Here is a 19,867-nt window from a genome sequence, read left to right as displayed (position 1 = left end):
AATTATAACAAGATTCCGACTACGTGAAAAAACCCAATTCAAAGAAATGTTCCATATTATTATGATTTGTTCGTTAAAGGAGACTATAATATGATGTCCCTAATTTAAAGAAGGTCAAAACTTAAAAGCTATGAATATAAAATGTACGTGTACGATTACGCAGCTGTCAAATCCTGCTCTTTACCCCACTTGTACCGCGCTTATAGAGTGCATGTGCTGTCAATCGACCTGCTGATCTCACTTGTACTTACGCGCTTATAGAGTGCATGTTCTGTAGGGCGGCGGAAGGGCGGGATGGGCGGCGGGCGGGCGGCGGCGGCGCGCCCTGGCCGTACAGTATAGGCTGCAGGGATACAGTGCCCAGCGGCATCGCTGGCGGGCTTGGTAATCTGTAACAAGGAGAACAACGTTATGCCAAATAAGGGGGCAAACGAGCAAACGGGTCACGTGATGGAAAGCAACTTCCGTCGCCCATGGACACTCGCAGCATCAGAAGAGCTGCAGGTGCGTTACCAGCCTTTTAAGAGGTAATAGGGGAGGGTAGGGATGGGAAGGGAAGGGAATAGGGGAGGGTAGGGAAGGGAATAGGGTAGGGGATTGGGGTTTTCTGTGAGAACGTGGCATTTCTCCGGTCGAGCCGGCCCATTCATGCAGAAGCATGGCTCTTCCACGTATGAATTGGTCAAGTTTATGTCAATTCAATGTTGTGACTTGCGGTAGTCTTCAAGTCGTGATCAGTTAGCTGGGCTTGATATAGCCCGACAAAATTACGTACCTACCATCTGCCTGTACGTAGCTGCCGAGGCCAAACCACGTGTGACGGCAGCTGCTAAGATCTAACATTTCCTCTGCTTTTGTATCTTAAGTGTTGACTATATTATTGTCACCGTGATTATGGCGCCAACTGATCGACTTCGATGCTATGGAAGCATGTATAATCGACATGGATCAAGGGCAATCATAAACGTATACACTATACAGATTCCTTAAATTTTTAATCCTTCCTAAATCAATTGTATGTGTCCATAATTGGTCCATCATGGGCCAAAGAGACCGCATATAAAATGCTTTTACAGTTTGTTAAAAAAGTATATTTCCCATCTAAGATCAATTATTATATTGGTTATGTAGCTTATAAGTTTGAACTGTTGTGCTTTTATTCTTGCTTGCCATTTACAATAAAACAAAGACAAAATATCTACAGCTGAATATAGAACCTCCTATTTTAGAAGTCGTTTAAAAAGCGTCGCATCGAGACTTCAATGCTACAGACAAACAGACACTGAAACTTATAACAACCCTCTTTTAACAGGTGAAGAACTAGGGTAGGTGAGGAGCCCTCTGATCCCCTAGCACTTGAAGTTTTCGGAGTAGGGCCAAGTACCTTAAAATTCTTTCAAATTTAAATTTGACTCTGAGTTTTATCTTAATTGATCCCGAATAACAACATGAAACTCAAAGTTTGAGTTGTTTTTAAGAAATTAAATTTAATGATCTTGAACAACTAATTGGATACTTGGATAACAGTTTTTTTACATCATAATGATATCTTCTATGTATATTTTTATATTTCGTAAAACACCAACTACCATACGTCAAAGTTTTAATCCAGTAAACGGTACGGTTCCTGCAAGCTACTATGAGAACGAAGTTGCGAACAACTCTATAATTTTTTTTATGAAATAAGGGGGCAAACGAGCAAACGGGTCACCTGATTCGACTTCCGTTGCCCATGGACACTCCCCTTTTGGCCCAATTTCCTTCCCTATCCTCCCCTTTTCCCTTCCCTTCCCATCCCTACCCTCCCCTATTATCCTATTCCCTCTTAAAAGGCCGGCAACGCACCTGCAGCTCTTCTGATGCTACGAGTGTCCATGGGCGACGGAAGTTGCTTTCCATCAGGTGACCCGTTTGCTCGTTTGCCCCCTTATTTCATTAAAAAAAAACTCGTATTCGCAGAAATCTTGTCAAAAGACCCGTTTATTTTTTGGACATGAAACTATCATAAATGATTTATTATGTTATTTATTTCTATGGACCACCTCTGGACTCATACTATTTCATCCAAATCAGTTCAGACTTTCGCCATTATATTAGTATTTTGTCTAATACTATTCAATACACTTTTCCACTAACAAATGCCTTTTTCAGTTGAGTGCGCGCAGTTAGCGAGATTTACGAACAAAGCCTTCTTGTCGGATTTATTGCTTGAGCAGCGCGTTTTATTTAGAAGGCTGCCTTTTAGAAATAGACGCATTTTAAGAAAACTTGATGGTATATAATATGACTCTATGGCTAATATAATGGGCAAAATGGACATGACAGTAGCCAGTAAACATCTCAACCTTAACCACCAATTATCTTATACCTATCTTTAAATCGATCTAGCTAGGAATCATTTTCAGAAAATGTCTTTTTATTCGTGTTTTATCGTTATTAAGTAACACGAAGTCAATGAGTGTTTGCTATACCGAGCAAAGCTCGGTCATCCAGGTACTTTTTTTTAATAGCACTCAAGTTAAGGCGAGGATAAACCCCAATTTGTTATTTCGTGACTTCCGGTTTACCTAGTTCCAATATAATAACGAAGTTTTAAAAAATATGAGGTATAAAGCACAACATTTAAAATACCTTAAACCATAAACATTTTAATAAAACTTAATACTTTGGCTGTAATTAATTTACAAACTCACCTCCGATAAAAATCTATTTCCTCGAAATATAAGTATTAACTAGGATAATTATACATTTTATTTGAATAAATTGTTAGTAAATCTATATTAAAAATTCTTTAACCGAACAATTTTGTTTCTTAATGTTTATTTCCAAAGATATTTAAAAAAAATATGAAAAATAGAGAAAATCCGCTCGAGTGACTTTAGTTTTATGCTAAGCTAAAATAAATCTTATTGCGATGCTTATACGCTTGGTCATTGGTTGTGTGCAAAGTTGTCGTTTTGGATTGAGATTAATCCCCGCCTTAAGGACCGCGTAAAACTCTAAAATCACGCGGAGGAAATCAAGAGTGGAGGTTCAATTTTTAGGTCTCTTTGGTGGATATGTATTATACATGTTATACTGTATAATATATTAAGAATTAAGATACACCAATAACCCTACAGTTTCGACGAGTTTCGTTTGGCTTGTAGACTTGTAATTTAACCTTAAACGTTACATACCTTGTGACACGAAATCACAAGAACGTGTCATTTACATATTTGCACTCCGTCTTAATATTAATTTTATCCACTTGTTTGTCCGTGGCATTGAAGTTCCAAAATCCTAACGGACGAACCGATTTTAATCTAGTTTGTTTTCGAAGCTGTACTTACTTCATCAACATTGATTTGAGCTTCATCAACATTTTTCGCATACACTGTTGTACAGTTTTCTTTTTTTTTCTGTTAGTGCCGTGCGATGCTTGTATATCAATCACTCTACGTTCACGTAGATTTACGTAGCTATTGATTATGGGAGGCAACGTAAACGTAGTATGATTTAACCCCGGAAGCGCGTTTCCGCCTGTCTAGACGTTATGCGAATCTGATATCTAGTCAAATTCTCATTTACTCTTATGGTTTCAAGTTTACAAATTTTTTTACTTTATATTCGAAGCAATTAAGTATACCTACAGTATTATAGCGAATACGTCTGTGCTCAGTGCTACGTATGAATCAAAATTTTATTGTAGTTTTTAATTTGCTACTTATGGTTTTCTAGCACGGGCTTCTATAAGATCTTTTCTCAGGGCTTGAGACCTAAAACACAAAACCTAATTACATACTAAATATCAAAATCAAGGATACATAGTAAACCAAATTAAAATTAATTATACCACGTATAAAACTCGGTTCAAATACGCGTCCTTATTCCGGACTCCGTATGGAGGTTAAGAGTTCTCTGCCTGTTGACCTACTGCTAGAACTTAATTGCAGTACTTATTAGGTATTAAAGCCAGTACGCAAGTTTTTATTACTTGCTTTATGTGAAATAGGTTATAGGAAGATCGGGCTGGGAAAAAATAAACGAACGTACATAATAATATAATTACTCATATAAGAAAATCAATAGCTATACTGAACGAAAGTTTTTTTTTTGGTTGCTTTGAGTTAGCTCAGAAACTTTTTAACCAATTTCGATTAAAGCATATTGGTAATGTAGACTACGTCTCACGACTCACGAGTAATGGATACATAAGTACGCTACTTTTTATAGCGCAAATCAAAAATTTCACACATAATACTCTTTTGCGCGCACATTCGGCTGACGAGCAATGACTTTTCTAGACGGTGCTGTTTCACAACTTCCAGATAGGCTATCTACAACTTACCTGACAGATGGAGTATAGAGTATCTGTCAGATAGGTTTTTAGGATAGCCTATCCAGCACTTATCAGGAAGTGGTGAATCAGGCCCTTACTTCTACATCTGCATTCTGCAACGATCAAAATATATGAGTTGAGACAACGCTTTGCGGTTGTTTTACAACATTTTAGGCCAACTATTGTCAAAATGAACTAAGGTGGCACCAGCAGTACTGACCTTTCTAGTCTAGGAGCTATGTGAAAAAAGCTCGCATTGAATTCTGAAACTGTAGAAAAAAATTGAACTCTTTTAAAGACACAGACTATTATGGATTTATCGGAAAACCTATTATACCTCTGTATTAAAGTTTAACATTTTGTATATTTTACAACGGGGTTTTTGCTCAGTATTGTACTAGTATTAAAAAGTTTTCACCGACAGCCCTCAGCGGATTTAGACCAGCTGGGCGGACGTCCGAGTGTTTGTGTAGCCTACACTTCGCGCTAAACGGATGCACTTGCGAATTTTATGTTTAGCTTTATCTTTCATCTGATTCTAAAAGAACGAGTCTATTTATAATATGTTTTTATAAATATGAAAAAGAGAATTTTTAACATATTTTAACTTGCTACCGCGCGCGCAGCGGTCTACAATACAATCTGTGGAACTTGTAAGTTATTCAAGTTTTTATGTTACCAGTTTTTCTCAGATGTGTTATTATAGTAGCTAAGAGTGGAGATAATTATTGTACAAGATCCTTATCCCTTTTTATAAATTTGATAAAAAGATCACTAACAGATAACTTCACATACAAGCAAGTGCCACATATTTAACATGACCATATTATGTTCCTACCAAAGCGGTATTGGATCTAGGTAATCGCACTAAAATAACCTACAATGGCATCTGTTGGGAAGTAGAATTCTACCTAAAAACGGTAATTATACAATACAATTTAGTAGGAGTTTACCAATCGACAACATCGACTTCGTAGGACACGGGAACGAGTCGACAAAAGTGTTCCTCTGGCAAAAGATTTCGCTGAAGTCTGAACGGCCTCTACCTTTATATTACTATCGAAAACGGCCTAAGCGAATCTATAAGTAGCTTAATATATTACTGGATTATTCTTGCTTTATAGCAAAAATTAGGACATTGTCCGTCTTGTCCCCCACAGCGGGACAAGTCTGAAATCGGAACGGATGGTCACGTTACACATATTACATGCTGAAATAACAGATACAGCGCTGCTCTAGCGTCCTAATCCAGTTAATCAGCATTCAGCAATAATGGTGGGTTGCACCAATTTTAACTATAACTTTAACTATAACAAAATGTCGAATGAACCGTCAAATCTCTGGTTAAACTTTAAAGTCAATAATGGACGTTATATTTGGCGATAACCTTAATTGCGCAATTTCGCTCGGTTAAAATTTAGGTTTCATTTGATATGACTAACCTAACCTAACCTAGGCCGGCTCGACCGGATAAATACCATGTTCTCACAGAAAACCGGCGTGAAACAGCGCTTGCGCCTTTCGCCGAGTGAGTGAGTTTACCGGAGGCCCAATCCCCTACCCTATTCCCTTTCCTACCCTCCCCTATTCCCTTCCCTTCCCTACCCTCCCCTATTACCCTATTCCCTCTTAAAAGGCCGGCAACGCACATGCAGCTCTTCTGATGCTGCGAGTGTCCATGGGCGACGGAAGTTGCTTTCCATCAGGTGACCCGTTTACTCGTTTGCCCCCTTATTTCATTAAAAAAAAACCATAAATGTAACAGCTTTGACTATAACTGTAACTATAACAACAATCTCCTCTCTTGCAAGGTCTCCTCTGGTGCAAGGCACCCTAAGGGCGCGTTTCCACCGGAGATGAGCTAAGCTGCGTTGCGAGGAATGTATTTTTAACAACTAATAGAAACGCTTTATTTGCTTGACCACGTTCAGCACAGCGATTCTATTGGTTCTTGATGATTATCTCATCTCCGGTGGAAACGCAGCCTTAATCTAGTAATAATCACACAAGCATACCTCAAAGGTGATTCCATGTGAACCCTATGCGAGGAGCACGATGGCGCGGGGTGCGCCGGTATAGGCGGGGGGCTGCTGTGGCGGCTCAGGGTCTCCGGCGACACTAGAGCAGCCCCCGCGGACGCCGGGCTCGGCAGCGGCGGGGCGGAGCTCCCCGAGAACTCGGATCCCCCAAACGTCGCCCGGGACACGTGGGACCCCCCCGACATGTTGTTCGCCGGGATTGAGAAACAACTGGAACAAGAAAAATAACCTATACTATAGATCTGCACTTAATATAATAAAGAGGTAAGGTTTGTTTTTTTTGTTTGTAGGAGGTAATCTCTGAAACTATTGTAGATTGCAACAATTTTAACACCGATAGAAAGTTATGTTATTTTTAGTAAAATTATATCATTCTCAGTTAATTCCACGCGGGTCAAAGCTAGTTCTATATAAAACCGAAGAGTTGCTTTGTTTGAACGTGCTAATCTCACGAACTGTTTTACCAATTTTTATATAAATTGGCACAGATATTGAGTAAAGGACGGAAAGGACATGTTACTTTCTTGCAGAAAAAAGCCGCGCGGAATGTGGTCAAGCTTATAATTATACCCCTCTTTTTGATTAAAAAATTTGATTAAAACATATCTATACTAATATTATAATTCTGCAGAGTTTGTTTGAACGCGCTATTCTCAGGAACTACTGGTCCGATTTGAAAAAATATTTTATTGTTGGATAGCCCATTGATCGAGGAAGGCTATAGGCTATATTTTATTACGCTAAGCCCTAATTTCACCAACGACTGTTAAAGTTAACGCTCGAATTAGTATCACGTTACCTCTTTCATTTTTCTTATGAATGAAAGAGAAGACATGACATTTTAACAAGCTGTTAACACTAACATACGTTGAATAGGAGCTAAGAAATAGACTAAAAATGTGGAAAAAACGGCGGAAATTATATGAAAGGGCTTATTTGAACGCGCTTATCTCAGGAACTACTGGTCTGATTTGAAAAATTCTTTCAGTGTTAGATAGCCCATTTATCGAGGAAGGCTATAGGCTATATTTTATCACGATAAGACTAATAGAAGCAAAGAAATAGATGAAAATGTGGAAAAACGGAGGTAAATTATTTGAAATTGCTTATTATCTTAAGAACTACTGGAGCAATTTTTATGTTATTTGGCAAACATGAAGAGTAGACCACGTGAAAGGACATAGGCTATTTTTTGCGGAAAAATGTACGGTTGCGTGAAATTCCTAAATAACGCAAGCAAAGCCGCGCGGAACATCTATATATTATAATAAAATCGTAGGAAAATCAATTCTGTACATTGAATATTTTTGTACAATAAATAATACTTGGGATGTGATCTACTATGCTAACGCGGACGAAGTCGCGGGCAACAGCTAGTTTGTACATAACGTGCTTGATGGGACTGTGCGCTTTGGAATGCAAGAAACTAATTTGAGGCATGAAAATGTGATGTTGGCTGATGATTTTCAGACCCAAGGGACTTATCCCTTGGGACTATGCTTACATACATCAACAAAACCAGTCCAATAATTTTTTAAACATGATTTTCATCTCAGGCCAGTCATATTATATTTGAGCGCGAGTCGCGACGTCTTAAGTTACCAATTAAAATGTTCCACTGCTTTTAATGATTAAGTTTTCTAGCCTTTAGCTTAGAAATATAAATTAATAATGGCAAGGTTCTCCGCTAAGTGCTAACATATCAGCTTTAGCTATTTAAGTGCTTTCATAGTCGTAACTCGTAAAGCAAAAGCTTATAAACGCTTCACCGCCTTCAATATTGATTTAAAATCAATAAACGACAATGAAATTTATTATTAGTAGTGCTTAAACGTATTACGATGGCGAGACTGCGCGCCATTTCCGGTTCCAATATGGCCGCGTTTGATTTCCGCTTTCGTTTCCCGCGTTAACCGTTTACGTTTGTATTACACGCTACGTTTGTTTTAATCAAGCCAATTCCAAATTTGACATGATTGGCAGTTAAAACTATTAAAACTAATCCGAAACATTTAATCAAATTAATAATTATGTATTCAAAACCCTGTACTTAAATTAAATGTAAGTACTTTAATTTCATTTCAGTTAGTTTGATATCTAGTTTTCACTATTACTATAATACAATTCAAGGAGACGGATGAGAGGCAAATGGAGACATAAAACATCATAATATAAAAACATCAAGCGCGGCCTAACTCTAGCCCTAACTCCAACAAATTCTACATATCAGTAAGTATGTATGGCTTGGCTGTTTCTTTACTTACTTCAGATCAGAAACTAAATACTTACTCGTAACTATTCGCCTCACCTCCACGACGGTAGCGAAACAGCGAAGCCACTTACTGATAATATGTAGAATTTGTTGGAGTTAGGGTCGATAGAGTTTAAGGCCGCGTAGATTCAGAACGTTGGCTCTACATATTTAGATCTGATGTCTTTTTTACAGGGCAAAACTTTTGTGTTTGTCGTAGTAACATTTTACATGACATATTTTTGGTGGGATAATTATTACTTTACTGTAAACAATTAAATGAATACACTACGCTAGTTATTAAACTAAATTAAATAATAATATAATATTAAAATAATATTAAACTCTAGTTATACTAAATTAAATAAACCTAAAAAGAAACAAAGACAAAAAGTATTAACTGTACTCGAAGACAGCAAATCCGATAACAAAAAGTAATTCAGGCCATAAATTAGAAGTCCACCTGGAGCGGGACTTATGGACTTGGCTAACGAGCCGGTGTCACGACGAGCCTTCAGGGACTTTGCTGTTTACATTGGACTGTGTCTTTTTATTACAGGATTTCCCTGAGTAATGTGAAATATGTAGTTCCTTCTGGGAATCGGCTACTACAAGTAAACACATTATTACTTCTTTTGGAAATAGGCAAATTTCTTATTTGGATATTACAAGAGTAGGTTATTTTGTATTACAATATAAGCCGGGAATTAAAAGTACGGGAGCCCTAGAACAATTTTTTTATTACTATCAAGCTATTTTTTTGTCAGTAGCTTCATTCTGATAAGACGAACAAAAATTTTATTAAAATCTTGAAAGTGGTAGCTAACAGAAATAGAAAGGATTTCATACTTTGACTTGATGATCCTGAAATATGGATTGTTCTATATTTTGTAAGACAATGTTACTCTTAAATTATAATATTATAACTTTTCATTTATCAATATACAAACAATCTGCTTGTTCGGGTTTCGTTTTAGGGTTGTAGTCAACCAAGTTTTGTTGATTACAGTACGCTATAACGCAACCCTAACGAGCTGATTTTTTGTATATTGATAGATTAGTGGTCATATAATTTAACAGTAACATTGTCCTACAAATAAAACAGTCCATATTTTATGACCATCAATTCAAAGTAAGATGCCTTTAGTAAAATTATTGGATTTGATACGTTCGACGACGAAATTAGAAATCAAAAATGTGTACAATTTCACATAATATCGCATCGAAATCGCTATGTGATTTTATTTATCTACGTTATGGAAATTTAAGTACAATTGAAAAATAAACAATCGGCCGAGTCGGACTCGCGCACGAAGGGTTCCGTACCGTTGTAGAGCAAAAGTTGTGATTTTTGTATACAAAAATCACAATTTTTGGCCTACATTTTTATTTTATTTTAATAAGATTGTCAATTATTAAAGTACACATATACCTACTTAATTAAGGCCTTTGTGAAAATTCCAAGTGCTTACCTGTTACCGTTATTGATAACGAGCAAAAACGCTATAAAAATCATGTTTGTTGTATGGGAGTCCCCCCTTAGATATTACTTTTGTTTGTTATTTTTTATTTGTTGTTATAGCGGCAACTTATAAACACAAAATGTAAAAATTTCAGAAGTCTAGCTCTAGCGGTTTTTGAGGTACAGCCTGGAGGTAGACGGACGAACGGATAGACGGATAGACAACAAACTCTTAATAGGGTCCCGTTTTTACCCTTTGCGTACGGAACCCTAAAAATATATTTTCGCACCAACGCTTAGTGAATAACTAGGTAACTAGCAATATTATTTTATGAATGTTCATAGAAAAAGCCATAAAAAACAATCAAAAGCGCATTAATATGAAAAACAAAAAACCCGTGAATAATTGCGACACTTGGTCGTTTGTGACTTCATAAATTAAAACTAACGACGCATTAAACGCACCACAATATCCATTTTCAGATGAAAAACTGTCGGACCAATAATATTCAACTGAAAAATATATTAATGTCGAAGCTTTTGGTTGATATAAGCCTCGCGTAGCTTGATGATCGCTCGGCAAAAAGGGTAGGACGAAATATTCGATTTGTAGGTCTCTTTGGTGGGGCGAGGAGTACGCGGGGCGGATTCGCGCATGTAGACCCCCTATTGGTAGATCAGTGATCAAACGAGTTGTTATTGGTAGATTTCTATCGGTGAAACTTTATTAGTAGCTATTGTACATTTTCCAATACTTTAAGATTGTTTGAACAAGTTTTATTCAAAGTTTGTATAAATAAAGAACAATTTAAATTCAAATTAGTAATGATTTGAAGGAAATCGTTTTTAAAATCCGAGTGTAAAATAAAATCGCTTTCGCTGTCTAAACGTATTATTCTTTGAGCGCCAACGCAAATACTATTACACAGGTCTGGCGTAGACAGAACGACTGGTCGTACGAATTTCAACTGAAATCCATTGTGTTACGATTGGTTTTCGAGTGGCCGAGAGCTCGTCCGTAGCGTTCCCTTTCGTTACTAGCCAGTGATCAATGAACGTCTATAGTAAGTTTTACGTTCAACGTATTTCCGTACTTGAACGTTTTAAAAGTGAAAATGAGAGGCTGGACGGCATAAAAGTCAAAACGTACAAACTCCTCAAGGGTGATTGAAATCGATAATTGAAGAGCCTATGATGATTAACCATGATTGGCAGGTATTACACAGATCAATATTATCATGATTCTAGTATCACCACAGAATAGATAATAGTACAAGTAGTATCACGCGATTGACAAGACGTGTACTGTGATACTGCGATTCGGCCTATTACACCATCAATATTATCACGAAATCGTGATAATATTTATGGTGTAATACCTGCCATTGTCAACATAATTGTGAACCGTTTAGCACACACAAATTGAGCATCGATAGGGCGAAATGGGCTTATCACGCGGAAACTGGATATATTTCTGTGAATAAACTATCCATTTAGTCCTTTCCGTAGACTTAAAATATACCCTTTCCATTCCATTCTCAAATTACCGAATTTCACCAAGATCGTTTCAACCGCTTAAGGTAACAGACATACTTACCACTTTATTAGTATGGCTAGTAATTGTCTGTCAGCGGCTTTTACCAGTCGGGTCTCACCGGTCGATACAAAGCCAGCGCACATGTTGACAGAGCACGCGGTCAACATAGACTGAACAAGGAAACAGATGGGACACTCTGATGATGCCTATCAACGTGCATTTTGATTAGATTTCGAACATGTGTCTGTTAAATCCTAACTAATATTATAAATGCGCAAGTCTTTCTATCTGTTACCTCTTCACGCCCAAACTGCTGAATCGATTTTGCTGGGTATGGAGATATTATGTACTTTGAGTTCCAGGAAAGGATATAGGAAAGTTTTTATCCCGTTATTTAAGGCGGGGATTAATCTCAATCAAAAACGATAACCTTGCACACAACCAAAGACCAAGCGTATACGCATCGCAATAAGATTCATTTTAGCTTAGCATAAAACTATGGGTTCTCGGGCGGATCTTCTCTATTTTTGCTGTTTTTTTTAAATATCTTTGGAAATAAATATTAAGAAACAAAATTGTTCGGTTAAAGAATTTTTAATATAGATTTATTAACAATTTATTCAAATAAAATGTACAATTATCCTAGTTAATACTTATATTTCGATGAAATAGAGTTTTTTCGGAGGTAAGTTTGTAAATTGATTACAGCCAAAGTATTACGTTTTATTAAAATGTTTATGGTTTAAGGTATTTTGAATATTGTGCTTTATATCTCATATTTTTTAACACTTCGTTATTATATTGGAACTAGGTAAACCGGGCGTCACGGAATAACAAATTGGGGTTTATCCTTGCCTTAACTAATTTAGGTGCAACGGAGTCGCGGGCGTCATCTAGTGCAGTGTTTCCCAACCTGTGGTCCGCGGACCCCTGGGGGTCCGCGAGTATTTGTTTGGGGGTCCGCGGTGTCATCTCTGGACCATACATAATCCGATTTTTTTTTTGCTGTTTTTTTTATTAAGGGGGTCCATGAAAACCGTGCTTGACTTCCTGGGGGTCCGTGGCTGAAATAGCTTGGGAAACACTGATCTAGTGCATTATAAATTTACAGCAAAGTAAGTTATTGCTTATCCCCCTGGCTGATTACACTCTCTCAAAAGCTTTGGCCACACTGTGCTTTTTTCTGTTTGTCAAGGGCATGCGTTATAGCGCAGTCAACAGCGAACGTAAGGCATACAAACGACGCATGCCCTCTGACCGTATGATGTACCAAAACGAAAGTTGAATGAAATAAGAGGACGAAAATTGAAGACGAAAGCGCATAGTGTGGACATAGCTAATGAGATTAAATGATAATAATTAATTTAATTACGAGTATAACAGAAAATGTATTATGAAGTTTTTGCTATAGGTACCGGCATGAAATTAAAGTTACTAAACTTAAATATCTCTCTGAGTGCGAACTTTAGTATTGCAATTATTTTAACATTAATTGAATGTGTTTTAGATATTCATTAAAACCTTGCCTTCTCGCGTATGTTTTATTCTGAAAATTAAAAAAAAAAACAAAATTTCGTATCTGGCAAAACATTGTGGTACAATAAAAAAACTACGAACATTCATTTATTATTATTATTAAATATTAAATTAATTTATTATGAAATTAAACTGAATTCATTTAGTCCCCCAAATATTATGTCATGTGCCTATCACTCGTCATATCTAATGTTGTTACATCTACAATAGTGTAAACATAACAAAAACAGCATGCTGTCGAAAATGTATGTTTTGTTTTGATTTTTTGTTATCTTTACCACCTACTATGATATACATTAATATTTTGAATTTTCACATTCGTGTTCGAATTTCATATTTATAATACCTTTCATTTTTTTTTTTTTTTTCGCAACTAAGTAGCCAAACGTCTATCCAATATCCATACCAAATTTCAGTAAAATCGGTTCAGCGATTTGAGCGTGATGAATGAAGAGGTAGTAAACAGACAGACACAGATTCGCATTTATAATATTAGTAAGTATATTGTACATTTTGTATCCCTGATCACCATTATTAATGTCAGGAAGTTCTGACAAATTTACTCCCTTACAATAATCCAAACCCTCAGGCGTCAGCGTTTTTAAATCGAAGGGGTGTTTACGTTACATCTCTATAACAATTATTTATTATTATATTATACGTATAACGTACTATTACTTATAATATTATCTATTCTGTGATACTATACTAACATATTTGTACAATATTCTTTCAAAGTTATCAGTAGAAAGTAGGTACTGGAAAGAATGAAATTTGTTTATAGGGCGCTGACGGACCTACGTAATTTGGTAGGGTTATGCTAAGCTTAGCAAACAGATCATGAGTAATATTGACTTGAAACCTGAAAATATTTTTTGATAATTTAAGCACTTGTACTCAGTCCACACAAACTTACGTCGTAAAGATGAGATTGTATTACAATGTTATTCAATGCAGAAAACCTCTACCCTACCTCTCTTTCTATACAATGTATGTTATACGATATAATATGTATATTATATTATAACTAGATGACGCCCGCAACTTAGTTGCACCAAAATCGTTTATCGCCCGGGAACTGTACATTTTTCCCGGATAAAAAGTATACTATGTCCTTTCCCGGGACTCAAAGTGTCTCCATGCCAAATTTCAGCAAAATCGGTTTAGCGGTTCGAGCGTGAAGAGGTAACAGACACACAGACAGACAGACAGACACACTTTCGCATTCATAATATTAGTATGGATTTATGTTATACGATATAATATACTCTTTAATATAGTAATATACTCTCTAGTGTTAATTTTTGCACGAGTTACCTACTAGTGCAAACTGTGAGAACAGCCATTGTATACCCCACTATACATTGCTCCTGGTGCCCCATAAAAGTGCCATTTTTGGCCCACAAAAGGCTTGCATTACTGTCCTACTTCTTACTCAGATAAAGGATGCGGTGAAAGAAAAAAGTTGGCTTTTCCTGATCCTGCACTCTGAAATCTTTTGTCCGCAGTATTATAGTAAAAGCATTCTTAGCTAGTTTCCTTTTGTTGAAAAATGTGTATTACGAGTCGCAAGGCGCAACAGACGGCATTTGAATGAAATAGTTTACAAGCAAATTCGTCCTTTATTATGTCTACTTAGGATTAAATTTAAAATTATTTGAAACTTAATTCTTGTAATAACTAATAACCGAAGAAACTTGCGGCCTCACTCAGAGCGATGATATTGAATTATTACTTAAACTTCTGTGAAACTCTTCATTAAATTATTATAGTCAAGTCAATTAATTATGTGTCTGTGTGGCCGATAGATCAATTACTTAGTATTTGACAGAAGCTCAATGCTATCCAGCAGCTTATCTATTTCGTTTTTCGACATTTCAATAAATTCCATTAGAAAATATCGTACTTTGCAGGCACATATTACGTTTATTTTTCAATTCAGGAAAATCAGCGAAATTTTGGTACAAAAATGCGACAAATACGGCAAACCCTTAAAAAGTTTTGTATTCGAATCCGAAATGCAGGCGCGGCCTAGTTTCAGGCGTAATCCTTACTCATTTGAATCTGTTAACAAGCGGAATATGGTTCACCCACATTCTCATTATTTACATGAGCTTAATAAAACCGAATGGAACAGAATCCTGACATAGTAGAGTAAAAGGAGCAAGAGTGTAATTTTTGTAGCAAACATAGATAGACCAATACTTAGCTAATAAATGAGAAAAGTGTGTATGTCCTTATTTTCACCACCTGATTAGAGTCCACATTCAGAGCAGCAGCAGCAGCAATTGTAAAAGCCTGTTTTTCTTCAGATGGAACAATAATAAATCTAAGCAATAATAAATATGTATTAATTTAAAAAGTTAGAAGTACTTAATCGTACCACAGAATAGATAATAGTACAAGTAATCGTACTCCCTGAGATCATACCCTCTCGGGACGGAGTTGTAGCAGCCCTACGCCGCTTCTTAAAAGAAGGGTAGATGAATCTACGAGGTGAAGACTAAAAACCAGTTCTAACATAATACAACTAAAATACCTCATCAGCTATGGCTTCAATTTCTTATGAACTAGTAATAATTATTGATATTAGTTGTTCCTGTATAACAAGACAGTAAACACATAAGATATTAATACCAATATCTCTAATCAGTCTGCCGTAATCTCTTAAGCTCGGATATACTGGAGAGGATTACTCCGACATATTAAATATACTCAATATTGTACTTACTGATTAGGATGTATACCACGAACACGAACGGTGAAAGTACGTGTCTAATCCAAGCTATACCGACTTAGAAGCTATACAGTATACTGGCTTCTAATTCGATTTAAGAACTAACAAAAAATGCAATTCGGAGCGTGCGAAGTGGGTGGAGGGGGTAAAGAAAGCGATTTCCGCGTTTGCCGTGGCAAAAATATGCAACCATAGGGGCTCAATTAGTAGTGAAACAAACTTGTCAATCTTGTTTTGAAATTTTTAGAAATTGGTCTTAATGGTTTTTGTATCGTAGACTGCAAAAATAACAGCAAAAATAGGTAGTCAGTATACAAATTTAATGTTTTTCCTAAATCCACTAGGAAATTAGATCAGATAGCTGCTGTAAAAATGAAAAAGTATGCGATTCGATTTATTTTACGATACTGATTAAACCAGATACAACATCTGGTTTAACTGATCTTTTAGAAGCTGGAGATAGAGTTTAAATGAAAAAGGTTTTTCAAGTAAGCAAGTCTTCGATGAAAGGGGTAAAAGTTAAAATTATTATGCTCCCATTTTGAGGGCATAATAATTTTAACTTTTACCAAACCAAAAGGACTTGCTCGCTGATATTGCGCTAGTAAGAATCCATATTGAAGTGATTGAAAGCAATGATATTCTATGTTACTATTTTAGAAACTCATTGAAAAAAAGATTGAAAGTGTATTAATGCAATGACTCAGAAACATGAATAATGTTTGCAGTGTTTTAGTAAGTTTATAGACTCCGATTTTCTTCCTGAGTATTAATGTTGTAAAAAATAAATAAAAACAAGATTTTTAAAAACATTACATTTATTTTTTTCAAGTATAAAGTATTGCTTGTATTTTTGTTACTGATTAAAGCAGCAATATGTTTGCACTTGCCGCTCTGGTTATAAACGCAGCTGCATTATACTCCAGCAACAACCGATCATTATTATCTATCTGTATGATTTATTTCAATGTTTACTATTTTTTGTATGCAAATAGCCTATGTCGTTTATTTTCTTGTTATAAGTTGATAATTAGTAATTAACTACAAGTGATTATTTTTTACGTAAATCGTTTAGCCGATTCGTGGCGCTTGTTTGATAAATAAAATTCTGTGTTGGGTACGGTTGTGACAAATCTTATGGGTACGGTTGTGACATACATTTATCCTATAATTTTTCTTACATGTCTAAAAACGCTTGCAGGAGACCAAACGAGTTCAGGATATTATCAGTCAATACGACAATACTTACGAAGAAGTCAAACGTAGGACTTATTTACAGAGAACGGAGAAATTCATCAAATGAATCGGATGTCGTTGTTTTGGTTGATAAATATGTTTAGAAATAGACTATGTTTTATACGCTAGATGAATTTGTTTAGAATAAGATTATGATGTTTTATGGTACATTTTTATTGAAATAAAAATCATATAAAACATTTTTTTGTAGATGTCACTACCGACCCCAACCACCGTCACAACCGTCCTTGGGTTGTAGTCGGTTGTGACAATTTCCCTCCTTCTTTTAACGACTAATACATCGTATTTTAGCATGATATATTAGTATTTTATGTAGACAAATAAATAAACTATGGTTTGTGATAAAATTTTCCTAGCTAGGTGTAAAATTAACAAAATTATTGCCCTCCAAAAACCAAAAATGTCACAATCGTACCCAGTCTACCCTACATAGTATAAGTATTCATGGTCCAAGATTGTTCGGTGGTAACTGGTAGAGTTTTTTGAGTTGGAACTTGGAAGGTAGATTTTTCAGATATACTTACTGTTACCTACTCTGAAAATATCTATGACTTAATATTATATCTACAGGGTGTAACAAAAATAAGTGATAATACTTTAGGGTGTGTACGAGTTCGTTGTACAGAGTTCACTGTGAAAGTAGCAGCGCTGAAAGACGAAACTTTTTTTTCACTTTTGTATGGGCAAGGGCCCGAGCGTCACGAGTTTCCCCATACAAAAGTGAAAAAAAAATGTTGGTCTTTCAGCGCTGCTACTTTCATAGTGAACTCTCTACAAGGAACACGTACACACCCTTAAGTATTATCAGTTATTTTTGTTACACACTGTATAAAAATATAATTATGTATGTACCTGTCCTGTGAAATACTAAACTGCCATTAATATAGGCTAGCCTTAAAAAGCTTAGAGTGTTGATTAAAAAGTCCCATTCGCGCTTCTAGCGTGATAGCCATTTTATTTCTGAAATTAAACGTAGGGCACCCCAGTCGACATTCCAGAGGTCAATGACCCCGCGCTATTTGGGACGGCCCGGTATACACGGTTTTACTTTGGAGTTTCTATGAGAGTCACCCTTATGTCTTCGGCATAAAGGCAGGTCAGGGGCAAAACAAATCCGAATGGACGTGCCCCGTAACTCGGGAGGGCGTTAAAAATTTTGGCCACCCATACCAAACAACAAAATCTTGACACTTTGTTCGGTATGCTATGTGGGGAATCTTGCAGACCCTTATCAGAATACCAATCTGGATGTTTAATATATTGCAAGCGCAAATATAATTACGTTTTGCTGTGACATCCCTTTAAAGGCAATTTTGCCAAAGTCATTCAAATTTGGAAAATCGACTTTCTCTTTCATAAATACGAAGAACGAGAGCGATATGTAACTAAATTGTTGATACTAAACACACGGCCTAATCGCATATTGGTACAAGTGGGCCTTACATAATCAGCTAATGGAAAAACATACTTTTCCATAAAAATAAGAATGAAGATACACGGCCTTTACTGTCATGATGCATTCGAAAATCGACGGTCTTCATTTATGGTATCGCAAGCGCCATGCCACTTTGGCTATGCGATGTTGAATCCCATACATTTTGATTTCTAGCTAAAAATTGTCGAATGTAATTACTAGACTTAAGGTCACGTTCGATTATAATAAACAATAAAATAAATTTAAAGTGTTAATAAAAATAAAGTTGGTTAAAAAGTATCAACAATTTTATAGCTATTTAAATACAGCTTCTAATATTCTTGTGGACCTTGAAAGATTACTATGAAAGATTACTATGAAATTTTAAATATATTAAAGGGGCAGTGTTCAAAACCTGCTCTATCTCAGGATCTTTTCTATACAAACTGTGACACGGGGTCCTTTGTAAATACATTTCGATTTATAGCAATGGATTATAAAAATTGACTGTGTTTTACTTTTAAATATATTTTCCTTCTTAAAATATTACCAAACGTCATTTTCGTATTAAAATTTTTACCAAGTCCTTTTTACCAAGAATCTTTGATTGAAACAGTTTCTCCCAGACAACCAAATTCAAAATTGAGCTTAAAAATAATTATTTATGTTTAGGGTATACGGTATACCGTTGATTATTATTGACATTATAAGAGTTAACACCATACAAAATCCTATTATTAGCAGTATTTTCAGACTGAAAACTAAGGTGCCAATAATAGGACCAACGATTGCATAGTATGCCTAAACTGTGCGTGTAGTTCAAAGTGTGGGAACACGTAGGTGGGAACTAATTCGTCAATGGGTCTCAACGAGCCGGTTCCCGATCCACAAACTGCCCACTTCCCACGAGTGCCACGAGTAAGCGTGCCATTTTGGCACAAGATAGAATAGAGAAAGAGATTAAGAGTTTTTGAGACAAGACAAGAGGGAATAGCGGAAGAGAGAATTTTGGGCACAGTGCAAAAAAAAACAAGATAACTGTTATTTGTTTCCAATACGTTCTGCAAGAAATGCGAAAGTGTACGTCTCTTCTTCTTTATGCTTTTTTTATATAGCTATGGACGCTTCACACCACGTCAGTCTGGCCCCGTGGTAAGTACCTAAAGGACTTGTGTTACGGGTACCAGACAACGGAAATATATTTAATACTTTTATGCTATACATATATTTAAGATTTTATTATATGATACACATATTTAATACACATCCATGACCCAGGAACTTTGGAAACTTTTTGTTCCGTCGGCGGAATT

The 19,867-nt window shown here is 36.1% G+C and overlaps 1 protein-coding gene across 6 annotated transcripts in view; it reads right to left on the bottom strand.

The window, feature by feature from the left end:
• Window positions 1–19,867, bottom strand: part of LOC121728786 (proton channel OtopLc-like) — an 83,143-nt gene that overhangs the window by 25,448 nt on the left and 37,828 nt on the right. For all 6 annotated transcript variants that reach the window (XM_042117062.1, XM_042117064.1, XM_042117065.1 and 3 more), the window contains 2 exons: window positions 6,337–6,570; window positions 252–389 (listed from right to left, as the gene is read on the bottom strand). In XM_042117062.1, the coding sequence (XP_041972996.1) occupies window positions 252–389; window positions 6,337–6,570 (372 nt within the window). The remainder of the gene's footprint in view (window positions 1–251; window positions 390–6,336; window positions 6,571–19,867) is intronic.

Source organism: Aricia agestis, chromosome 7, assembly GCF_905147365.1.
Source record: "Aricia agestis chromosome 7, ilAriAges1.1, whole genome shotgun sequence".
NCBI classification, from domain to species: Eukaryota; Metazoa; Arthropoda; class Insecta; order Lepidoptera; family Lycaenidae; genus Aricia; species Aricia agestis.
The sequence above is the reverse complement of the archived record's forward strand: the minus strand, read 5'-3'. Positions and strand labels throughout refer to the sequence as shown.